This window comes from Bos mutus, chromosome 11 (genome assembly GCF_027580195.1).
Source record: "Bos mutus isolate GX-2022 chromosome 11, NWIPB_WYAK_1.1, whole genome shotgun sequence".
Classification (NCBI taxonomy): Eukaryota; Metazoa; Chordata; class Mammalia; order Artiodactyla; family Bovidae; genus Bos; species Bos mutus.
The window spans coordinates 13101048-13124227 of record NC_091627.1 but is presented as its reverse complement, the minus strand read 5'-3'; the positions used below and the strand labels follow the sequence as shown (position 1 = coordinate 13124227).

The 23180-nt window shown below is 38.7% G+C and overlaps 3 protein-coding genes across 3 annotated transcripts; all 3 read left to right on the top strand.

Annotated features, from left to right (window-relative positions):
• The first annotated feature begins 1380 nt into the window (after positions 1-1380).
• On the top strand, positions 1381-2312 carry LOC102287167 (olfactory receptor 1L1). The gene is given in 2 exon segments (XM_005903075.2): positions 1381-1819; positions 1822-2312. Coding segments are annotated over 2 exon segments (930 nt in total).
• Positions 2313-11533: 9221 nt separating this feature from the next.
• On the top strand, positions 11534-12608 carry LOC102286884 (olfactory receptor 1L1). The gene has a single exon (XM_005903074.2). It carries the CDS (start codon positions 11676-11678, stop codon positions 12606-12608), a length of 933 nt encoding a protein of 310 aa, XP_005903136.2. The 5' UTR covers positions 11534-11675.
• A 9498-nt stretch (positions 12609-22106) lies between these two features.
• On the top strand, positions 22107-22919 carry LOC102264791 (olfactory receptor 1L3). The gene has a single exon (XM_014480573.2). The coding sequence runs from the start codon at positions 22107-22109 to the stop codon at positions 22917-22919; it is 813 nt and encodes a 270-aa protein (XP_014336059.2).
• Positions 22920-23180: the final 261 nt, after the last annotated feature.

The following is a 23180-nucleotide window of genomic DNA, read 5'->3' as shown; positions in this document are numbered from 1 at the left end:
TGACTGCCTTTTACTTGTTTTCCAAATTGAACTCCAGGGACTTGAAGACAGGGCACAGGACAAAGGCACGGAGCTTGTCACTATAGTTCATCAGATGGGAAGAGCCCTGCAGATACCCGCAAAGGAATCACTCAGATTCAAGAAGTGTTTCTTAATGATCGGGTAAGGGCGTCTGCATCTATGGCTGATGTAGTTCTAGGGACAAATTCACACTTAAAAATAAATAATTTGCACATATACAGACAACAATGTTAGAATCCACAAAGTGGAGGCCTAGCATACAGTAAAAATATAAAATAAAGAAGTTCTCCGTCCATCACGCTGGATCTATGTCTCTGTTTCCATCTTCTCTTCTCAAATAATAACTTGCTGAGGCAGGAAGGATATATGCACAACAGTAATGGGAAAGAAAAGCTTGTATGATAATATCAGAATTCAGCATCCAAAGTCCAGGATGAGTGATGGAGGAATCACACAAAGTACAGATAATTCAAAAATGGACAAGTAATTACCCAGAAAAATTTGTCCACTAAAATTTCTAAACAAAGACTTTTTCCTGTGCCCCAAACTCTGTCCAAGCCCTACTACAATGAACCATGTTTGGCAGAAACCAACAAAATTCTGTAATGCAATTATCCTTCCATTAAAAAATAATTTTTTTGATGTTAAAATATCTATTTATTTATGCAATGGTGATAGTCAGTGATGGTTTTTTTGCATATTTCCAACTCTAATTTTTTTATGTTCCCTAATTCTTTTTTTTTTAGATTTTATTATTTTTTTTTTACTTTACAATATTGTATTGGTTTTGCCATACACCATGGCAGATGCATGTTGATGTATGGCAAAAAATAATTTTTTTTTAAAGAGTGAACTCTAAGGTAAACTATGGGCTTTGGGTGATTATGGTATGTCCACGTAGATTCATCCTTGTTAAAAATGTTTCACTCTAGTGAGTGATGTTGATAATGCACAAGGTGATGAATGTGTGGGAGTAGGGAATATATGGGAAATCTCTGTATCTCCCTCTCAATTTTGTTATAAACCTAAAACTGCTCTAAAAAATATGATTACTGAAGAATGCAGATGTTAAAAAAGGAATTCTCTATCTCTGTCCATTTCTCTCTCTGGTCTTACTACCCCTCTTACAACCCTATTTTCCCAATGTCTCTAAGTAGCTCAGAAACTAAAAAGGAGGTGGAAAAATACATTTCACTCTGAATTCTCCACATTATTGGAGGAAAGAAACATCACAGGTAAATACTGTACTTACCATATCTCAGTGAGGATAAAGCTTAAATGTACTAGGAAAATGCATGCTTCAGATAAAAGGAGAATCTATTAATTTATATTTTACTTCTCTTTAGCAAAATTAAAACCATGAGATGGGACAACATATCAAGTCCTTCTGAGTTTATCCTACTGGGGCTCTCCTCTAGGCCTGAGGACCAGAAGCCTCTATTTGTCCTCTTTGTTACTATCTACCTGGTCACTCTGATGGGAAACCTGATCATTATCCTGGCCATCTATTCAGATATTCATTTACAGACCCCCATGTACTTCTTTCTGAAAAGCCTGTCCTTTGTTGATATTTGCTACACAACAGTTATTATTCCAAAGATGCTGATAAACTTCTTATCAGAGGCAAAGACCATCCTCTATAGTGAGTGCATGACCCAGGCATACTTCTGCCTCTCCTTTGGAAATGTAGATAGTTATGTCCTAGGGGCCATGGCCATTGACCGCTACGTGGCCATATGCAAACCCTTTCATTACATCACCATCATGAGCTATAAATGTTGTGTCCTTCTACTGATAATCTCCTCACCATCCCATTTCTTCATTCACTCCTTCATGTCCACTTGCTGAATCAACTCACCTTCTGTGCCTCCAACATTATCCATCATTTCTTCTGTGAACTCAAGGCAATGCTGAAGTTGTCCTGCTCATCTACATATATCAATGAGATAGTGATAAAGACAGAAGGACTGTCTGTGGTGATGGCCCCCTTTATGTGCATCATTATCTCTTATCTGAGGATTCTCACCACTGTTCTGAAGATCCCTTCAACTGCTGGGAAGTACAAGGCCTTCTCTACCTGTGGTTCCCACCTCACCGTGGTGAGCCTGTTTTATGGGAGCATCAGCTATGTCTATCTCCAACCTCTGAACAGCTACACCGTCAAGGATCGGATAGCAACAGTTATCTACACTATGTTAACTTCCATGTTGAACCCTTTCATCTACAGTCTGAGAAACAAAGATTTGAAACAGGGTTTGGGGAAACTGCTAGGTAGGATAAAGTCACAATGACATGGGTTTTATGCTAAGTCTTGGGCAATTCTGCAGATTCACTATTGCCTGATTGCAAGTTCTTGGTGTTTGTGATCAACTGAGAAATATTAGTAAAGGTGCTTCGTGAATGATGGGAAAATATTAACTGAATATAATGTTTCCCCTGACATTTCCTACATTGAACCCAATGATATCCATCATTGTTGCTGTTTAGTGGCTAAGTCATGTCTGACTCTTTAGATTATTATATAGGAAAACATCAAAGTATGTGATAGTTTAACAGTATTTTGAACTATACTGAGGTAGGGAAATTAATGAATACATACATTGTTTATGATGGAAAATTGATACAAGGTCTTTGAAATGAAATTTGTCAATATATATAAAGTACACCCTTTGACCAGAAATGCCATCTAAAATTTTAGTCTGCAATTGTACTTATGGAAGCCAAACAATAGTAGCTAAATGTCTATCTACTTTTTTCTTATTATAAACACATACAGTTGAATGCTATAAAAAAAAGAAGCTGTTAAAATGAGTGAACCTATATTCATTCATCCAAGAAATAACTGTATGTGCTTATTATGTTCAAGCAGTGTTCTAGGTGCTAGGATACAACAGTGAACACAGAATCCCATCATGGAGTGATGCTCCAGTGTGAAGTTTAAGTTTTCCATTTACTGACATAGAATATACACAATATACTCACAATATATTCAATATATACTGTGAATTGAAAAAACTTAAGGAACAGAACCGTATGCATTTTTAGATATGTGGGTGAGTGGATGTGAATGATTGTAGTGCACAGACTGTCTATTTTCTGGATGCTTACCTTAAAAATTGCTATTTGGTCACCTGCCTCTGGATAGTTCCAGGACAAGAGAAAAACTTGTTTATCACTCTTTAGTCCTCAGCACTATTTGAATTTTTATTCATACATATTTTTAATACATATATTTTAAAAAGTTTTAAATAGCTACTTAGCCACCTAGGCTTTTTATGTGTGACTGATTTCAGACCAGATCATCATGCCCAGATTTCTCTTCCATGAAGATATCTTTCATGCAGATTTGGACTGACACAGACTTCCTTCCTAAAAGTTCATGGTGATGGTCAGGTGGTCACATTGCATGCTTTTTTATGTTGTAAATGACATCACGTCTTCCTCCAAGACATCATCATAACCATTGGCAAAGGTCATACAGAAGTTGTAGGATATTGAGATATGAATAATAAATATTTGCCATATTCTCAAGACTCTGTTTGGTATAGAGCACTCAAAAATGTTAATAGCTATTATTGTTGTATTAGTGACTAGATTTCTTTACCTATCTGGGTACACTCTTCTGCATATTTCAATATGCTGTCGTTCAGTCCTGAAGTTGTGTCTGACTCTTTGTGACCTCATGGAATTGCAGCACACCAGGCTTCCCTTCACTATCTTCCCAAGTTTGCTCAAACTCATGCCCATTGAGTTGATGATGCCATTCAACCATCTCATCCTCTGTTACCCCTTCACCTCCTGCCTACAATCTTGCCCAGCATCAGGGTCTTTTCCAGATCCCAGTGCTAATCCAAGTGTGATCAGTCTGAGTCTTTTTGGCCCCACAGACTATAGACCACCAAGCTTCTCTTTTCACGGAATCTTCCAGGCAAGAACACTGGAATGGGTTGCCATTTCCTACTCCAAAGGATCTTCCCAACCCAGGGATTGAACCCCCATCTCTTGCATCTCTCCTGCATTGGCAGGCAGATTCTTTCCACCTGGGAAGCCCATGCTAACAAAATCTTTGAAGAAACAAAACAGATATATGAAGCTGTCTAGAAACAATTCATTAAAATTGGCATTTATGAATTGTTAGCTAGTAGAGTTTTGATTTAGTATAATGTTTTAATTTTTCTGCACCAAAAACTAAATTCTTCATTTTATTAATGGCATTTTTACTATCTCCTTATGTAAATGGACATGATCTTCATTAGCATGGTTGAAATTCCAATATGAAAAAAGATTAAATAAAGAACTGGATTAGAATTGTAAAACACCAATAAAGGTAATTCATCTCATCAATGTAATATAATTCATCAATTACTTTATTTTCAGTTTAAATTGTTAGTATAGTTTAAATGACATTTAATTTGTAAAAAACTATTTTTTGTTGTTTGGAGAGCTGGAGTTTATAAGCAATATAAGAATTAAGAGTAAAGCTTGTTTTAAATTTATACATATTAAGTAACATCACAAAAACATACCTACATAAAACAATAAAAATGTACATATATTTGTTGTAGTTATTTGTGTTCTTCCTTTAAAACAGACGTTCTGATTGTGTGAGCTTGAGAGACTCTGTTCTTTCACTTCGTTCGGATCTCTGCTCAAATATTCCTCTTTCAGAGAGCTTTTCCCTGACTGTGCTTTCTGAAATACCACCTCCCCTGTCACACTGTGTTCACTTGTTGTACATTTTTTTACAATGCCCCATGTGGCTTTGGGGTGTATTATATTTTTATTTGTTTAATATCTGTCTTTCCTCACTAAAATTCAAACTCTGTGAGTACATGTGCTTTATTTTATTTACTGATGTATTTCTAGAACTTAATAAAGTCCCTGGTACACAGTAGACCTTCAGGAAATATTTACTGCATGAATGAATGGAAATGTTCCTTACAGTTCTGGGTGGAGCTGGAATTGAATGAATTCTTCACTTTGGACTCCTCACGAATAGCCACATGCAAAAGAATGAATTTGTACCCTAATCTTATACCATATACAAAAATCAACTCAGAATGGCATAAAAACTTAACTGTAAATCCTAGAACTGTAAAACTTCTAGAAGAAAACACAGAGAAAATTCCCTGACATTGGTCTTAACAATAATTTTTTTTAGTGTGACATTAAATGTGTAGACAACAGAAGCAAAAATAATTAAGCAGGACTGTTTAAACTAAAAGGTTTCTACACAGCAAAGGAAACCATCAACAAAATGAAAAAGCAAGCTACATAATGTGAAAAATATTTGCAAACCATACATCTGATGAGGGGTTAATATCCAAAATATATAAGGAGCTCATACAACTTTGTGGAAAAACAAGTAACTCAATTAAAAATTGGGCAAAGCACAACTGAATAGACTTTTTTTCCAAAAAAGACATACAAATATCCAAGAGGTACATGAAAAGATGACCAGCATCACTATTAGGGAAGTGAAAATCAAAACCATGATAAGTTATCATCACACGCCTGTTAGAATGGTTATTACTTTAAAAAAAAGAAAAACGTTTTTTAAGATGTAAAAAAAGGAAACCCTTTTACACTGTTGGAAGAAATGTAAGTGTGTAAAGAATCTGCCTGAAATGCAAGAGACATAGGAGTCTCAGGTTCAACTCCTGGGTTGGGAAGAGTGGGCATGGCAACCCACTCTAATAGTCTCATCTGAAGAATCCCACGGATTGAGAAACCTGGCAGATTACAGTCCAAAGGGTCATAATGTTTGACAGAAAACAATAGAATTCTGCAAAGCAATTATCCTTAAATTAAAAAATAAATAATAAACTATAAGCAAGGTAAAAGACAGCCTTCAGAATAGGAGAAAATAATAGCAAATGAAGCAACTGACAAAGAATTAATCTCAAAAGTATACAAGCAACTCCTGCAGCTCAATATCAGAAAAATAAACAACCCAATCAAAAAATGGGCCAAAGAACTAAACAGTCGTTTCTCCAAAGAAGACATACAGATGGCTAACAAACACATGAAAAGATGCTCAACGTCACTCAGTATCAGAGAAATATAAATCAAAACCACAATGAGGTACCATTTCACACCAGTCAGAATGGCTGCGATCCAAAAGTCTACAAGCAATAAATGCTGGAGAGGGTGTGGAGAAAAGGGAAGCCTCTTACACCATTGGTGGGAATGCAAACTAGTACAGCCACTATGGAGAACAGTGTGGAGATTCCTTAAAAAACTGGAAATACAACTGCCTTATGATCCAGCAATCCCACTGCTGGGCACACACACTGAGGAAACCAGAATTGAAAGAGACATGTGTACCACAATGTTCATCGCAGCACTGTTTATAATAGTCAGGACATGGAAGCAACCTAGATGTCCATCAGCAGATGAATGGATAAGAAAGCTGTGGTACATATACACAATGGAGTATTACTCAGCCATTAAAAAAAATACATTTGAATCAGTTCTAATGAGGTGAATGAAACTGGAGCCTATTATACAGAGTGAAGTACGCCAGAAAGAAAAACACCAATACAGTATACTAACGCATATATATGGAATTTAGAATGATGGCAACAATAACCCTGTATACGAGACAGAAAAAGAGACACTGATGTATAGAACAGTGTTTTGGACTCTGTGGGAGAGGGAGAGGGTGGGATGATTTGGGAGAATGGCATTGAAACATGTATAATATCATATATGAAACGAGTCGCCAGTCCAGGTTCCATGCACGATACTGGATGCTTGGGGCTGGTGCACTGGGACGCCCCAGAGGGATGGTATGGGGAGGGAGGAGGGAGGAGGACTCAGGATGGGGAACACATGTATACCTGTGGCGGATTCATGTTGATATACGGCAAAACCAATACAATATTGTAAAGTTAAAAAATAAAATAAAAATAAACAAAGAAAAATATTTTAATGTTAAATAAAAATGAGTAGGACATTGCTAAGCAACTCGGTACAAGCACTACTATGAAAACCTATATGGAAATTCCTCAAAAAATTAGAACCACCATGTGATATAGCAATCCCATTCTTGGTTTATCTAAAGGAATTGAAATCAAGATCTCAAAAAGATACCTGCTGCACTCCCATGTTCCATGCAGCATTATTTATAATAGCCAAGATATGGAAACAACCGAAATGTCCATTGACAGATGAATGGATAAATAAAATGCAGTATATACATACAGTGGGATATTATTCAGCCAAAACATTTTGTCATTTGTGACCGTGTGAATGCAAGAGGACATTATGTTAAGCGAAACTATCCAGACACAGAAACAAAAACATTTGCATGATCTCACTTAATGTAGGTAGACTCTAAAACAGCCAAACTCAGAGAAGCAGAGAGTAGAATGGTGGTTTCAGGGATTAATAAACAGGAGATGCTGATAGGTAAAGGTCAAGGGATAAATGTTTTGGATATCCACTGTAGAGCATAGTACCTATAGCTAACAGTACTCTATTGTATGCTTAAAATTTTCTAAGGGGGTAGGTGGATCTTATGTTAAGTGTTCATCACCACCATCATCGTAGATGGTGTGGGAGGGAACTTCGGGAAGTATAGAACATGTTTATGGCCTTGGTGTTGACGGTTTCACAAGTGTGTGAAAGTGAAAGTGAAGTCGCTCAGTCGTGTCCGACTCCTAGTGACCCCATGGACTGTAGCCCACCAGGCTCCTTTCTCCATGGGATTCTCCAGGCAAGAGTACTGGAATGGGGTGCCATTTCCTTCTCCAGGGGATCTTCCCGACCCAGGGATCGAACCCGGGTCTCCCACATTCCAGGCAGACGCTTTAACCACTTAGCCACCGGGGAAACCCCTTAACCCCAACGTAATCGAACTGCATACACTAAATGTCTGAAGCTTGTACATGTTAATCACACCTCGTCCCTGGCAGTACTGTGATAAGAATCTGCCTAACAATGCAGGGGAAACAGGTTTGTTCCTTGATCCAGAAAGATTCTACACGCTGAGGAGCTAAGTCCATGTGCTGCAACTTCTGAAGCCCACACACCTAGAGCTTGTGCTCTGTCAAGAAGGGAAGCCACCACAATGAGAAGCCCGTGCACTGCAAGGAAGAGTGTAGGGAATATGCTATGCACAAGCCTGTACTACAATAACAGGGCTTCTTTGAAAAATAAGAATGACTTTCTCATCACCCCCATGCGAAGGGCTGGGAGCAGTAAAAAGTACATCATGGAAAGACATCTTGAAAACAAGATGTTGAAGTATTGATGTGACCAATGGAAAACCATTAGTGACTCTTCCCATAACCAGAGACTCGAGGGAGGTGCTGAGAAAGGGCATCACTAGCCGAAGAGTCATGACAGGCTTGAAGGTTTGACATTGAGGACTGTGCATTGTATATATTTAATCCTGATCTGAGAGTGTAAAGAACAGATATCTCTAGAGCACTGATAAGGAAGTAGATGTTAACAATAAAAGGCATGCAAGGATTAGGATCTGGGCTTTTGCCTGCGAATGGCAACTTTATTTCTGAGTCTTCTTTTTCTTTTCTCTTCGGCAGCGCCGCTCCCTCAGGTCAGTTCGTTGTTGGGCTGGTCCTAGCAAAGAGAAGCCGCCATTCACCTCAACTACAGAAAGCCCGTATGCAGCAGTGAAGACTCATTGCAGCCAATAAATAAATAAATATTCATACCTCAATAAATTGCTTTAATTTTTTTAATTGAAAGATAATACCTACCTTATTAGTAGGATAAAAATGAGTCAGTTCTTAGAAAGCAAATGAAACAGCTCCCATAATAAGCACTTTATAAATATCTATAAAAATTTGTGAATAAATGAATTTTTTGAAAGACTGAAAGAAAATAGGACAAAATGTTACTGTAGTCAATCCTTTTGGGTGATGGGAACATAGATTATTTTCCCATTTGTACTTTTATATATTTTATTTCAAATTACCACAAACAAAATAATGAGGAAATACCGTGGTTGTTTATTGAGGAACTGCTATCTTGGACAAAGAAAGGTATTGGGTGACACAAAAGTTGGTAGAAACTGCCTCTGTTTTATATTCCACTGTATCTCTAGCACCTAGTACAATTCCTGACATATGGTAAACCTTCAAGAAATATTTAAGAATTAATTGATTGGAGCAATCAGATGTTAACAGGCATAATTACTGATCTCAAGGAATATTCAGTCTAGTGGGATATAGCTTAAATTTATAATGTGCTTTTTAAACCTTAATAAGAAATAGTTCATATTTTTTGCAATATGATTTATTTGAGAATTGTTATTCAGCAAACCATTTTTGCTAGCATCATGAATAAGCAGTAGAGTGGCTGGTTAAGAGCACAGTGTCAAGTATGAGTCAAATAACTTCATGAGAAATTTTAAAAATTGATTCAGTCACTTCCTAGTTGTGTTACATTGGGCAATATATTTCACCTCTCTGAGTTCAGACTCCTCATCTTCAAAGTAAAGAAAATAAGGCCACCTACCTTATAAAAATGATGTAATAATTAAATGAGATACTACATTTGCTTCAGTTAGGGGAGTGGATAGCACAGAGAAAGTACTCACTAAGTGATTAATTTGTGACATTTCTCTCTTTTTTGGCTGTGCCATGAGACTTGTGGGATCTTAGTTGCCCTGACCAGTGATTGAACCTGAGCCACAGCATTGAAAGCACCAAGTCATATCCACCGGGCCACCAGGGGATTCCCTAATTTGTGACTTTTTAAATTAATGTATAAGCAGTCAGGGACTTTCCAGGTGGCTCACTGGTAAAGAATCCTCCTGTCAATGCAGGAGACACAGGTTTGATCCCTGGGTCAGGAAGATCCCCTGGAAAAGGAAATGGCAACTCATACCAGTATCCCTGCCTGGGAAATCCCATGAGCAGAGGAGTCTGGCAGGCTACAGGCCATGGGGTTGGAAAAGAGTTGGATACAACTTATCAACTAAACAATAAGCTGTCAGACAAAGAGACTGAGTTCTTACTTAGAATGGAGGGCCCAAGTGTTAAAAGAGGACAGAAGACAAGCCCAGTCCAACGGTAGACCACCAAGCAAAGTGTCCTGGAAGAGGCCAATTTTAAGCCTCCCAGGTTAGGCATAGTAGATGAAAGTCAATAAACAAAGGCATGATAGTCTAAATGGGTAAGGGGGCGATGAGTCATGAAGAACAGGATATTCTTGGGTGATGGTTGTACTGGGAGAAGGTATAATTTGGGTCCTACCTTGGGAATTCTGCAGTGCACACAAAGTGAGATGGCCCAAATGGAACATGGAACTCAAGGTTCCGTAAAGCGTAAAATATATTCACCCGGTGGTTTTCCTGACTGGAAAACCAAGGGTCATACATCAGTATTTTACAAGTAGACCTGGGAACAGAAGAGTAAAGAGTAAATTCTGGCATCTAAAGTCTTCACCTTATGAATTTTTATGTTCTGAAGTTCTGAGAACATTACCCAACCAGGGGCTTCTTCTAAGCCTGAGAGATGGGAAAATTACTGATGGCATCAGACGTTCAAGTCTTTATAATCTAAAGCCATGTGGACCCTGAAAAAATGCCCTCCCACCTTATATATTGTCTTTTGGTGTGAACAGTACAGAATGATACTAAGGATGATTCTCAGGAAGTTTGGGAGAGCCAGTCACTGTGGTCTGTTTTTGGCCTGAAGAAGCTGAGTCAAGAGGATGATTTCCAGGAGAGAATGAAAGTACTGACACTCCCCAGCCTCCTTGGGGAAGAAACTCCAAAACTTCAGTAGCTGTTGCCTTGTTTTCTAGTGTCTCCTCCATCTGAACTTCAGGGACTTCCTAAAAGTCTCAAAGGATGCTCCCTTGAGAGAGGGTGAAGTCTATGAGTGTCTACAGTGCCCTTAGCATGTGGAGGGCCCAGAGGAGGCAAGAAAGACACCTTTCAGATTCATGAGGGTTGAAATCCTGTCTAAGATCAGGTGCCTTTCCTGTAGTTTTTCTGGGAGGCCTGTAACTAAGACAGGAAACTGGAAAAGAATTGCACCAACACAAACAAGCACATGCCATTTTAGATCAGGGGTTGGGCACCAAGAATGGAATTGATTTTATCTTTAAAAAGAAATGTTTTTTATTATCCTATGATCTCTGTCTGCCTATCTTTTATGTCTTCCTGCTTATTGTTTCACTCCAATAAGGTTTCACCAAAGAGTGAAGAGCGTGGAATAATTATTGGGTGATCTCCTATTCTGACGTCCTTTTCAGATGATTTTCAACATCCAGAATCATTGACACAGAGAGAAACATCTGAATTAAAGAAAATCATCATTCTGTCGGCTGGCAATTAAACAGGAGAGCAAACTACTGACCACACTTCCATGAATTAGCTCCTGAAAATCCTCAAACGGAAAACAATTTTTCCACTCTCATTCCCTCTCCCTGTCTCTCTTCTCTTTCCCTTTTCTGTAATACTTTTGCTTTACAGTAGAAAACTGAAAGGAGGTTAAAGTATGTACTGATTTCTGAATTTTCAACATTAATAGAAAGAAGCTACAGTCCAGGTAATAGTAATATTCTTAGTTGTTCTAATTGCTGATAAGAAGAACAAATAGAAAAATTCTTAGAATTTATCATATGTTGGAAGAATCTTTCATAATGATGACTTGTCTTTAGGTGAACCCAAGACTATGGGAAGAACTAACATAACACGGCCCACCGAATTCATCCTCCTGGGACTCTCCTCTCGACCTGAAGATCAGAAGCCACTCTTTGTAATGTTTCTCCCCATCTACCTCATCACAATGATAGGAAACCTGCTCATCATCCTGACCATCCGCTCAGACACTCGCCTCCAGACACCCATGTACTTTTTCCTGAGTGTCCTCTCCTTTGTTGACATCTGCTACGTGACTGTCATCATCCCCAAGATGCTAGCAAACTTCTTATCAAAGACAAAGACAATCTCTTATGGTGAGTGTTTGACTCAGATGTACTTCTTTATTGCTTTTGGAAATACAGACAGTTACCTCCTGGCAGCCATGGCCATTGACCGCTATGTGGCCATCTGCAACCCCCTCCACTACATCACCATCATGAACCACAGACGCTGTGTCTTGCTCCTGGTCCTCTCCTTCTGCATTCCACACCTCCACTCTCTCTTGCATATTCTCTTGACCAACCAACTCGTCTTCTGTGCTTCCAATGTCATTCATCACTTTTTCTGTGATGACCAGCCAGTGCTAAAATTGTCCTGTTCCTCCCATTTTGTCAAGGAAATCACAGTCATGACAGAAGGATTAGCCATCATAATGACCCCCTTTTCATGCATCATCATCTCTTATTTGAGAATTTTCATTACTGTTCTGAAGATCCCGTCAGCTGCTGGGAAGTACAAAGCATTTTCCACCTGTAGCTCTCATCTCACAGTGGTGACCCTGTTTTATGGAAGCATCAGCTATGTCTATTTCAAGCCCCAGTCCAACTATACAGTCAAAGATAGAATAGCAACAGTTGTCTACACCATATTGACCCCAATGCTAAACCCATTTATCTATAGCCTAAGAAACAAAGACATGAAGCAGGGCTTGATGAAACTCATGCACAGAGTGAAAGGTCAATAAGAGGAGCTGAGGTCTTAGTAGAATCCTACAAATCTCTTGCTCCTGACTGCAGGTTTTTAATGTCTGTGATGAGATTCTGAAGGATGGTATTTTCAATGGCGGTTCATTCCTGATAAAAAGAATGCTTATTGCATGTGTTGAAGCTAGTATGTTGAAGCTACTCCTGAATATGATGCCTCCTTCCCAGTGGTCTCTAATATTATCTGGCTGGGACAAAGACTACCTGAATCTTGTTCTCTGTGCCTGGATCTAAATCTCAAACTTTGATTCTCCTTTCAGAAGGAGAATCTCTTTCACTTAACCCTGTGCTCAGTCACTCTGTCATGTCCAACTCTTTGAGATTCCATGGACTGTAGCCTGCCATGCTCCTCTGTCCATGGAATTTTCCAGCCAAGAATACTGGAGCAGATTGTCATTTCCTGCTCCAGGGGATCTTCTAAACCCAGAAGTTGAACCCCCATCTCCTGCACTGACTGGCAGATTCTTTACCACTGCACCACCACCTGGGAAGCCCCTCTCTAACCCTGCCAAAATCCCTCCTGGACTTGAGTTTCATCACTTCAAACTCCTGAGTATTGTTATTCATGGGGCTTCCCAGGTCATGTTAGTGGTAAGAAACCGCCTGCCAATTCAGGAGACATAAGAGACGTATGTTTGATCCCTGGGTCAGGAAGATCCCCTGGAGGAAGGTACAGCAACCCATTCCAGTATTCTTGCCAAGAGAATCCCATGGACAGAGGAGCCTGGCAGGCTGAAATCCATAGGGTCACAGAATCAGACATGACTGAAGCAACTTAGCACACACACACATCCTTATTCATAAGGCTGAGTTTTCTTATGTAGTCCTTTAAATCTGAGTGTGTTTGTGTGTGCATGAGAGAGACTTCACCACATTAGTCCAAAGGCTCCTCAATAACAAGATCTCTGTCTCTGATTATAAAGATCAGAATGACTCCTTCTTCTGCACCACCTCAAAGACTCAGGACCTGATTTCTAAAATTATCATATTAAAAAAAAAAAAAAAAAAAAAAAAAACAGCCTACCAGATGACTCTTGATGATCCAGTTCCAGGCCACATCCTCAAGTACCCATCATTTCAGTATTCTTCTTCCTGCTTTCCACCAGGCACAACTAAAGAAACATTATGCCCTTCCTTATTCATTTCATTTGACCTGAATTCAACTGCACCACTTTCCCAGACAGTAAATATCAGGTACCAGTTACTATAGTAGTAGGTGTTTTCAACTCCTGGGGATTCTTCTTTCTCAACAAATTTAAGCCAAGCTACAGAAATTATCAAATTGGGTAGGAGAAAATGCTCTTGTTCATTTGTAAGTTCTGAAAAATATTAAAGTCACTGCTAGTCCATACATTTTTGAATTTGGAAATTTAGAGGTTTGTGAATTCACTTGTCTGTTCAACTAATTTCTGTTTCTTGTCCACCATATGCCAGTCTACCAGACTTGGAAACAAAGATTATGTGCTAGTTCATAAGTCAACAATCTGATGGCCAAAAATCTGTGGGATCCCGAGGAAACAAAATAACAGACAATGCAAGCATTTGGAGCAAAATGTTGTACTATTTGGGTTGTTTGAGTTTACAAGGTATAGAAGAACACACACTTTTTTTAATTGAAGTATAATTTTAATTGAAGTTTTATTATAGTGTATTAGTTTCAAGTATACAGCAAAGTGATTCAGTTCATATATATATATATATATATATATATCAGATTCTTTTCCATTATAGGTTATTATAAGATATTGAATATAGTTCCCTGTGTTACACAGTAAATCTTTGTTTTTTGTGGACCACAAATACTTTTAAGGAACAGGAGTCAAATTAACTAATATCTTCAGACTTAAGGAAGAAGAGACTTTATTTGAAAGGATTATTGCAAGAGGGAGGAAAGACCTAGGGCAATAGAAAAGTGTGATGAACTGGTGAGATTGGATAGTTGATCAGGGTAAGTTTTTCCCTGAGGTCAATGGATGCTACAGAGGAGTCACTAAGGAGGGGTTGTATTCTGACTCTGGCTGAGGGTGGGTCAAAGTTCAGCCATTTTCCATGACACAAAAGGATGGATGGGTTCTTCTAACTTTGTCTTCCAGGAGCACAGGACTTGAGTAAAATTCAACATTGCCAAGGGGATTTTTGTAAAGGGTTATTGTAAGGATTCACAAGGCAAAAAAGTGAGATATAAGTCTCAGGTGCACAAACACAGATCTAAGACAATAAATCTTAAGTGTTTTCATCATACACACACAATAATTAGGTGAGGCGACAGATGTGTTGACTAACCTTATTGTGATAATCATTTCACAATATCTAAATATCTCAAATCATCACACTATATGTCTTAAATTTACACAATGTTGTCAATTATGGGCTTCCCAGATGGCTCCGTGGTAAAGAATCTGCGTGCCAATGCAGGAGCCACAGGAGACTTGGATTCAGTCTCTGAGTCTGGAAGATCTCCTGGAGGAGGAAATAGCAACCCACTCCAGTATTCTTGCCTGAATCCCATGAACAGAGGGGCCTGGTGGGCTACAGTCCATGGGGTCACAAAGAGTCAGATATGACTGAGTGACTGAGCATGAGCACGAGTATTTGTCAGTACTCCAAAGGGAGCTGATAGCAGAGGGCTGTCTGTCAGCAGCTCCCCGCCCTGCAATTACTGGGGCAAATAAGTCCTTCATTCCTAAGGGAGGATCTGGGAATGACAATATCCATCACAGGTACTTAACACAGCAATTGCTCGTCAGCGTTGTTTACTGTCATTTTTATTAGCAGCAGCAGCAACATCAATATCATCCATAGGTTCTTGTTTTTCCTCCAGACACTGAGGATCACTTCCCTCTGCTTAGTTGAAAAAATCATATATACTGTGATCTCTCTCTTCAATCTTAGCCCTATCCCACTGGTGCTACATGTATGTCAATCATTGTTAGGCCATAATAGGTACACATTGAGAAAAACCACTGGGCATCTACTATTCACCAGTCTCTGTCTTAGATGCTGGTGATCCAGTAATAAATGAAATGAAATATGTCCCCTCCCTCATGGGTCTTTCAGACCAGCTGATATGGAAGAAGTCATTACAAGTAGGATGAACACTGTAGGAAGAAATTAAGGGGATCTATATAAGCAAGTCTTTACTTTTACCATGTGATCTCATTTAATATTCACAATCCAGTGAGGTCAACCTTATTAATTCTGTTCTATGGATTAAATATATTGGGGCTCGAAGAGAAGTGCCTTGCCTCAAATCACTTAGCTCGTAGGACAGGGAGCAGGAATTCAAAGACAGATACGCTGCCAATAAGATCATGCTCTTTCAGGTGCCTGGGTTTGTTCCCATGACAGGAGGGGAAATGCAAGTCGCTGGACCCTAATTGAAGCACCAAGGTATATTTAGGTTTAGAAACAGAGTCATTTAATTCAAAATGTCTTTCTTAACTTCATCAGAAGGGGTACAACTGACTTGTGATTCTATCTCTAAACTAAAAGTTGCTCCACTCATTTATAATTTGGGGAGAAAGGATGACCCAGGAGAGTAGAAAAATATTTTTTAAACCAGAGACTTCATCTACAGTTTAGTTATACTGGCAACAATGAATGAAAATGCACTGTATAACAAACCCGCCTACACTGTTAAGAGAATGTAATTTGGCACAGCCACTAAGGAGAGCAATATGGAGGTTCCTTAAGAAACTAAAAATAGAGCTACCATATGATCTAGCAATCCTACTCCTGGGCGTATATCTGGAGAAAATCATAATTCAAAAAGATACATGCACCCCAGTGTTCACTGAAGCACTATTTACAGTAGCCAAGATATGGAAGCAACCTAAATGTCCACCAACAGATGAATGGATAAAGAAGATGTGGGGTATACACATGTATATTCAGTGGAACACTACTCAGCCATAAAAAATAATGCTATTTGCAGCAACATGGACAGACCTAGAGATTATCATACCAGGTGAAGTAAGCCAGACAAAAACAAATATCATATGCTATTGCTTAAATGCAGAATCTTAAAAAAAATACAAATGAACTTATAAGCAAAACAGAAATAGACTCACATACATAGAAAATAAATGTGGTTCCAAAGGGTAAGTGTGGGAGGAATAAGTTAGGAATTTGAGATTAACATATACACACTACTATGTATAAAATAGATAACCAACAAGGACCTACTGTATAGGACAGGGAATTGTACTCAATATTTTGCAATAGCCTATAATGGAAAAGATTCTGAAAAGGAATATATAATTAAGCATATATTCAGATACATATATATATATCACTTTGATGTACTCCTGAAACTCACACAGCATTGTAAATCAACTACACTTCAATTTCAAAAATGTACTTTATAAACAGTCATTATCTCTTCTCCTAGACGTGTTTGATGACTTTTTACAGTTACCTCAAACAAATTTTCACTTTTGATGACTGAATAAAAAGCAATTTAAGAGCAGAAAAGTCTTACCTCTAATATTAACTGGAAAGAAAAGGCAACAGAGTAAACCTGCATTTATGATAAGCATAGTTAAGTCTAACTGACATTGAGACCTTCATTTCAATATGATTAATTGGTTAGCAAAAGACCTTCCTTTAGTTCTTTCTATTTTTTATCATTTTATAGACCAACATCTGAAAAATGCTCTTTTAAGTTCAAAGGATAAATTTCATAATCTCCTTCTGATTAGAGCTAATTATCTCCTTACAGAAAAATTTTTCTGATATTATTTTTCTCAAAGAGGAGCCTTAGATTAGCGTGTTTCCACATTTTCCCTTTGATAATTTACTCTGTCTTATTATGACTTGTCAAATTGCAATTATTAAGAATTTTTGTGCAGCTTTTTTCCACTCTTCCTTTAGAACTCTGATATATGAATATTGTCCCAGTATTTATATCTTCTTGAGGTATTGACTTTTTTTACCAATAAATAATGTCCTTCTTTACCCCTTGTAACACTTTTTTGATTTAAAGTCTATTTTGTCTGATAATTATCAAAGCCATCTCAGCTCTATTTTGGTTAATATTTTCACTATCTTTTTCTACCCTTTCACTTTTATTTGTGTCCCTGGATCTAAAGTGAATCTCTTGTAGACAGTCAATGTTTAGATCACATTTGTTTGATTTAATCCAGTCAGCCAATCACTGTCTTTTTAACTAAATAATTTAATTCATTTACATTTAAAGTAATTGTAGCTAAAGAAGGACTTAACTTCTGCCAATTTATTGTTTTCTACATGTCTTATGTCTTTTTTGTTCTCCAGTTCCCCATTACTTTCTTCTTTTGTATCTAATTTATTCTTTTTAGTTTACTCTTATTTCCATATATATACATATATATATGTATATATATTTAACTATTTTCTTCATGCTACCCTGGATATTGCATCTTATATTTATTACACCCTAGTTTGAATTAATATCAATGTTCTGGTATTTAAAACTACTCAATAACAGTAGTAATTAGATAAAGACATATCATTTTGATAGCTAAACCTAATTCATAGGTTTAACAGACTCCATAGCAGTCTGTTTCTTCTTCTCTAGAACAGTAAAATATTTTCTTTAAAAATGAAACCTACTAATTACACCATCTAATTACAGTAGAGTTCTCAGGAGAAGCAGTGACTAGCAGAATGAGTGCTAATTACAATGACCTAGTGGTTTTTATTTATTTAGGTCTCTATTTTGACACAAATAGGATAAGAAAAATGAAAATTTTACTTTAAAAAATATAGTCCTGTTTTACAGAAATAAATATTGACATTTTAGAATTGGAATGAAATGAATAAGAAAAATGTTAAATAACTGTAGAACCAAAGAACTAAGGGAATTTTTGTTACCATCTTCTAACATTGGAAAATATTGCTTAAGCAGTTAGCTTAGTCCATGCTTAGGTCAATATCATAAATATTTACTGAGCACTCCCTGCAGTAAGGGCTTCCCTTATGGTTCAGCTGGTAAAGAATCTGCCTGCAATGCGGGAGAGCTGGGATCAGTCCTTGGGTTGGGAAGATTCCCTGGAGAAGGGAATGGCTACCCACTCCAGAATTCTGGCCTGGAGAATTCCATGGACTGTATAGTCCATGGGGTCGCAAAGAGTTGGACATGACTGAGTAACTTTCACTTGAACTTGAACCTCTGCAGTAAAGGATGGGTGCTAGGTGCTATGGGATTCTAATGTGTTAGAGCCAAGGGAAAATTATGTCTCTTTTACTTGGAGCTGTATATCCTCAGTGGATAACAGAGTGTATAGCTCATGGTAAAAATAAAACAAATACTTATGGACTGATGCACTCATAGGTGAACTGAACATCATTTTTACCTCCTTAACTCCAGATTATTGTATTTAATTAAACCTAAAATACCATCTATTATAAAATACATTATTTTAATATACCATTGACAAAAATGCTCCCAATTATTTGTGACATGCCATAAACTTAAATGAACCTCAATATGAGATATTAAAGAATAAAAAAGTGTGTTAAAATTAATAAAATATGGCTTTACTGATAAGATATCTGGATCCTGAACAATATATAGCACATAGTGTCTGGAATAAGAGACTTCCCAGGTGTCTCTTAGTAGTAGTAAAAGAATCCTCCTGCAATGTAGGAGACATAGGTTCGATCCCTGATTTGGGAAGATCCCTAGGAGTGGCAACCCACTTCAGTATTTCTGCTGGCAAATCCTATGGACAGAGGAACCTGGCAGGCTACAGTTGGGGTTGCAAAGAGTCAGACATGACTGAGCGACTGAACACACATGCTCATCTGGAACAAGGCCTGCGTTTGATTCAGGGCTCCAAAAGCTTTCATGTTTAATCTGACAAAGAAAAAAAATAAGGCAATATTTTAGGTCCCTTAGTAAATAGAAGGCTGTTTCTTAACATAAAAGTTTTAATTTTGTCAAAGAAAAGAGAGAGGCCTTTCAGGGGAGTAGTTCAACTATACAGTTTGGCTTCAAAGAGTCCCTGATTCGAGTTATATTTTGTCAGATACCTTATTTTTTTCAGTCACTGTACAATGAAGAAAATAAATGTATATGTTATGAGGCTGTTGTGTGGTTTGTGTCAGAGAGACTTATAAATTCCTGAGTAAATAAATGTTAGTTGCCTTACTTTAAGTGAAAGATTATGTAACAATAAACATGATTTGTGTTTAATGGAAATTCATGTACTGAGGGAGCAGAGAAGACAGATATATCATTCTAATCAGGTCACCAAGGAATGCTCCCTATAGGAGGCTGCATTTGAGCCTGGAGATGCAGGTGAAGGGAGAAATGCAAGACAGTGAGGTGGTTGAATTGTAAGATGTGATCCGGAATCACTAAGTGACAGGAAATGAGCAACATGTATTTGGTGGGGCATGTCGAGACCCTGATGTAGGGATTCTGTGTGCTTTCATGAGTTGAGAAGAGTCGACAATCTGAAGCTGGTGGTTTTCCATAGTGGTGGCAGCAAGGAATGGTAATCAAATATCTGAGCAGACTTGGGGTCACCAGGGAAGGGTGATCTAAGGTTAGGTTCAAAGGCTATGATCCTCCCTTTTGTTGGAGGATAGTGACATAAAGCCACAGCTACTGAACTGTCACGCGAGTGTATGTTCCTCGGTTCTTTGTCTCATCACAACAAAGATTTGGAGTGACGGACGTTAAAGCCCTCAGCGCGTCACAGCTCTTGGGTCTTGGACAAACCATGTTATAGCTCTTAAGCAAATCAGTGTTACAGCTCTATTTTATTTAGAAGATAGCAGGAGAATCCATCCTCGAAGTGTGAGGGCATGCCAAGCCAAAGACTCAAAGAGAAGAGAGTGGAGGAGTGCGTGGGGAGGGGGAGAGAGAGAGAGAGAGAGAGAGAGAGAGAGAGAGAGAGGCGCGCACGCACACAGGAGAGAGAGAGTCCGTGGGAAAGTGCTTTGGCTCCTCCTTTTATATGTTTTCCCCATTCTACCTAACAGAACTAACAGCTGTATCTAAATTTGGGAGAGATGGAGAGACAGTAGTTGTCCTTTGTTAAAATGGAAGCATTCAGAGAGGCCAAATGGACACTTTATAGGCTCAAGTGGGATCCTGAGCCCAGATATCCCTGCCTGGTACTCCATCCTTGGTGCTACATGGGACACCGCCCAGGTAAGCCCTCAGAGGGGTTGAAGAGCCAGGGATGGAAAATTATTGTCCCTCTTGGATACCTATGTCAAGCTAAACAGAGGTTACACTAGACCCACAGATTTGAAGAAAGGGACTTGGGGCCATACTGGGAGGCAGAACATGTAATTCTCCTGGATCCATGGAGATGATCCTGCACAAAATTAATGGATGTTTGTTTCCTTACTCTCTCCTCCACCGAACACCAGGGACTTAGTGACACAGTATTAGAGGATGCTCCCAGGAGGGAAGCAGGAGCTGTAAGTATCTGCAGGTTGTGAAGGATGATAAGAATCCAGGGAAGGGAGCATCAGATTGAAGAAACATTAGGAAATGGTCTGCAGTCAATTAGGTACCTTTTCTGTATGCTATCTCTTGGCACAGTTTTGTCTTCTTTTTGACAAGTCATTCCATGGAGCATAAGTAAGGGAAGAGTGGAATAAATAGATGAGGCAAGACTTCAAAGTTCTACCCAGGTAAGAAATCAACTTTGAGAATGCCTGGCAAGAAGGTGTGAATCTCTGATCTCAGAGAGATAATTAGTCATCACTGGGTACTAAATAAGTAATTAGTCATCACTAGAGACTAAATATGTTCATGCAAATGTTCAGTTTTTATGTCTATACTCCAAAGTTGAATCTTCCTTTACCCATCTGTCTGTGAGTCACATTCCTCTGGCCTCAGGACATGAATTATCAGTCGATGAACAGGGAGATTGGGGAGTTCATTTTCTCATGCTAGTTCACTCCCTCTTTCTCACTTCCCCTTCCCCATCTCTCTTTTCACTAAAACTGTTTACATTCAACTCAGTGTGCTTTAGATGACTTCCTTGCTCCATTATATATGATGTGGAAAGAAGCATCTTGATTCAAAAAGATTCACCAACTGCAAACTAGATGAGATGACTATCTCATGATTATCAAGATGTGGGTTAGTCACTGATAATCCTTAATCAGAAGCTGACCTGAACCTGATTCACAGACTGCATCTGTGGTTCCTGTGATTATGAGCCACAGAGTAGGGAAGAGGGAAAGGAAACCAAGCTCTCAAAGCCCTTTCTCTCTCTCTCTCTCTCTGTCTCTCTCTCACCAATGCCACCCCGCATCTGTTTTCTATAGCTCTCCATCGCAAAGATTTTTTAAAAAACAAGTGAAAACATACTTTGACCTTGATTTCTCCATATTCAGGGGAAAAAACATTACATTAAAAACTCTATTTATTAATAACCACTCAGTGTAAGAACAAGATGGAAAGATGCATGTCCCAGATGACAAGAACCATCCATTGACTTTATTGTTTATCTGCAGGTGCATTCAAGTCCATGGGGATGTCCAACCTAACAAGACTCCCTGAATTCATCCTCTTGGGACTCTCTTCTCGCCCTGAGGACCAGAAACCACTCTTTGCCCTCTTTCTCATCATGTACCTGGTCACTTTGATGGGAAATCTGCTCATCATCTTGGCTATCCGCTCTGATCCTCAGCTCCAAAACCCAATGTATTTCTTCCTGAGCATCTTGTCCTTTGCTGATATTTGCTACACAACAGTTATAGTCCCCAAGATGTTAGTGAACTTTTTATCAGAGAAAAAGACCATTTCCTATGCTGAATGTCTGGTGCAGATGTATTTCTTCCTAGTCTTTGGAAACATGGACAGTTACCTCCTGGCAGCCATGGCCATTGACCGCTATGTAGCTATCTGCAACCCCTTGCACTATGTCCCTGTTATGAACCATGGACACTGCATGTTGCTACTGGCCTTCTCCACAGCTTTCTCCTGCCTTCACTCCCTCCTGCATGTCCTCCTGGTGAATCGGCTCACTTTTTGTGCATCAAATGTTATCCATCACTTTTTCTGTGATGTCAACCCTGTTCTGAAGCTGGCCTGCTCTTCTACCTCTGTCAATGAAGTTGTCGCCATGACAGAAGGGCTGGTTTCTGTGATGGCCCCATTTGTCTGCATCGTCATCTCTTACCTGAGAATCCTCATTGTGGTCCTCAAAATTCCCTCAGCTGCTGGAAAATGCAAAGCCTTCTCCACCTGCAGCTCCCATGTCACTGTGGTGACTCTCTTTTATGGGAGTATTTGCTGTGTCTATTTCCAGCCATTGTCCAGCTACACTGTCAAAGATTGAATAGTAACGGTCAACTACATTGTGCTGACACCAATGTTGAACCCATTTATCTACAGTTAAAGAAACAAAGGCATGAAAGAGGGCTTAGAGAAATTGATAAGCAGGATTAAGTTTCAAATGAATAGGCTTTCCACTACAAATTCCAACAAAATTCGTGGAGCCTGATTGAAAGGTGTCTGTGTGGATGTGTGTGCACATGTGCACACTCATGCACACACACATCAGCATCTGAGGGAAGTCTTTTATGGAGAAATACTCTTT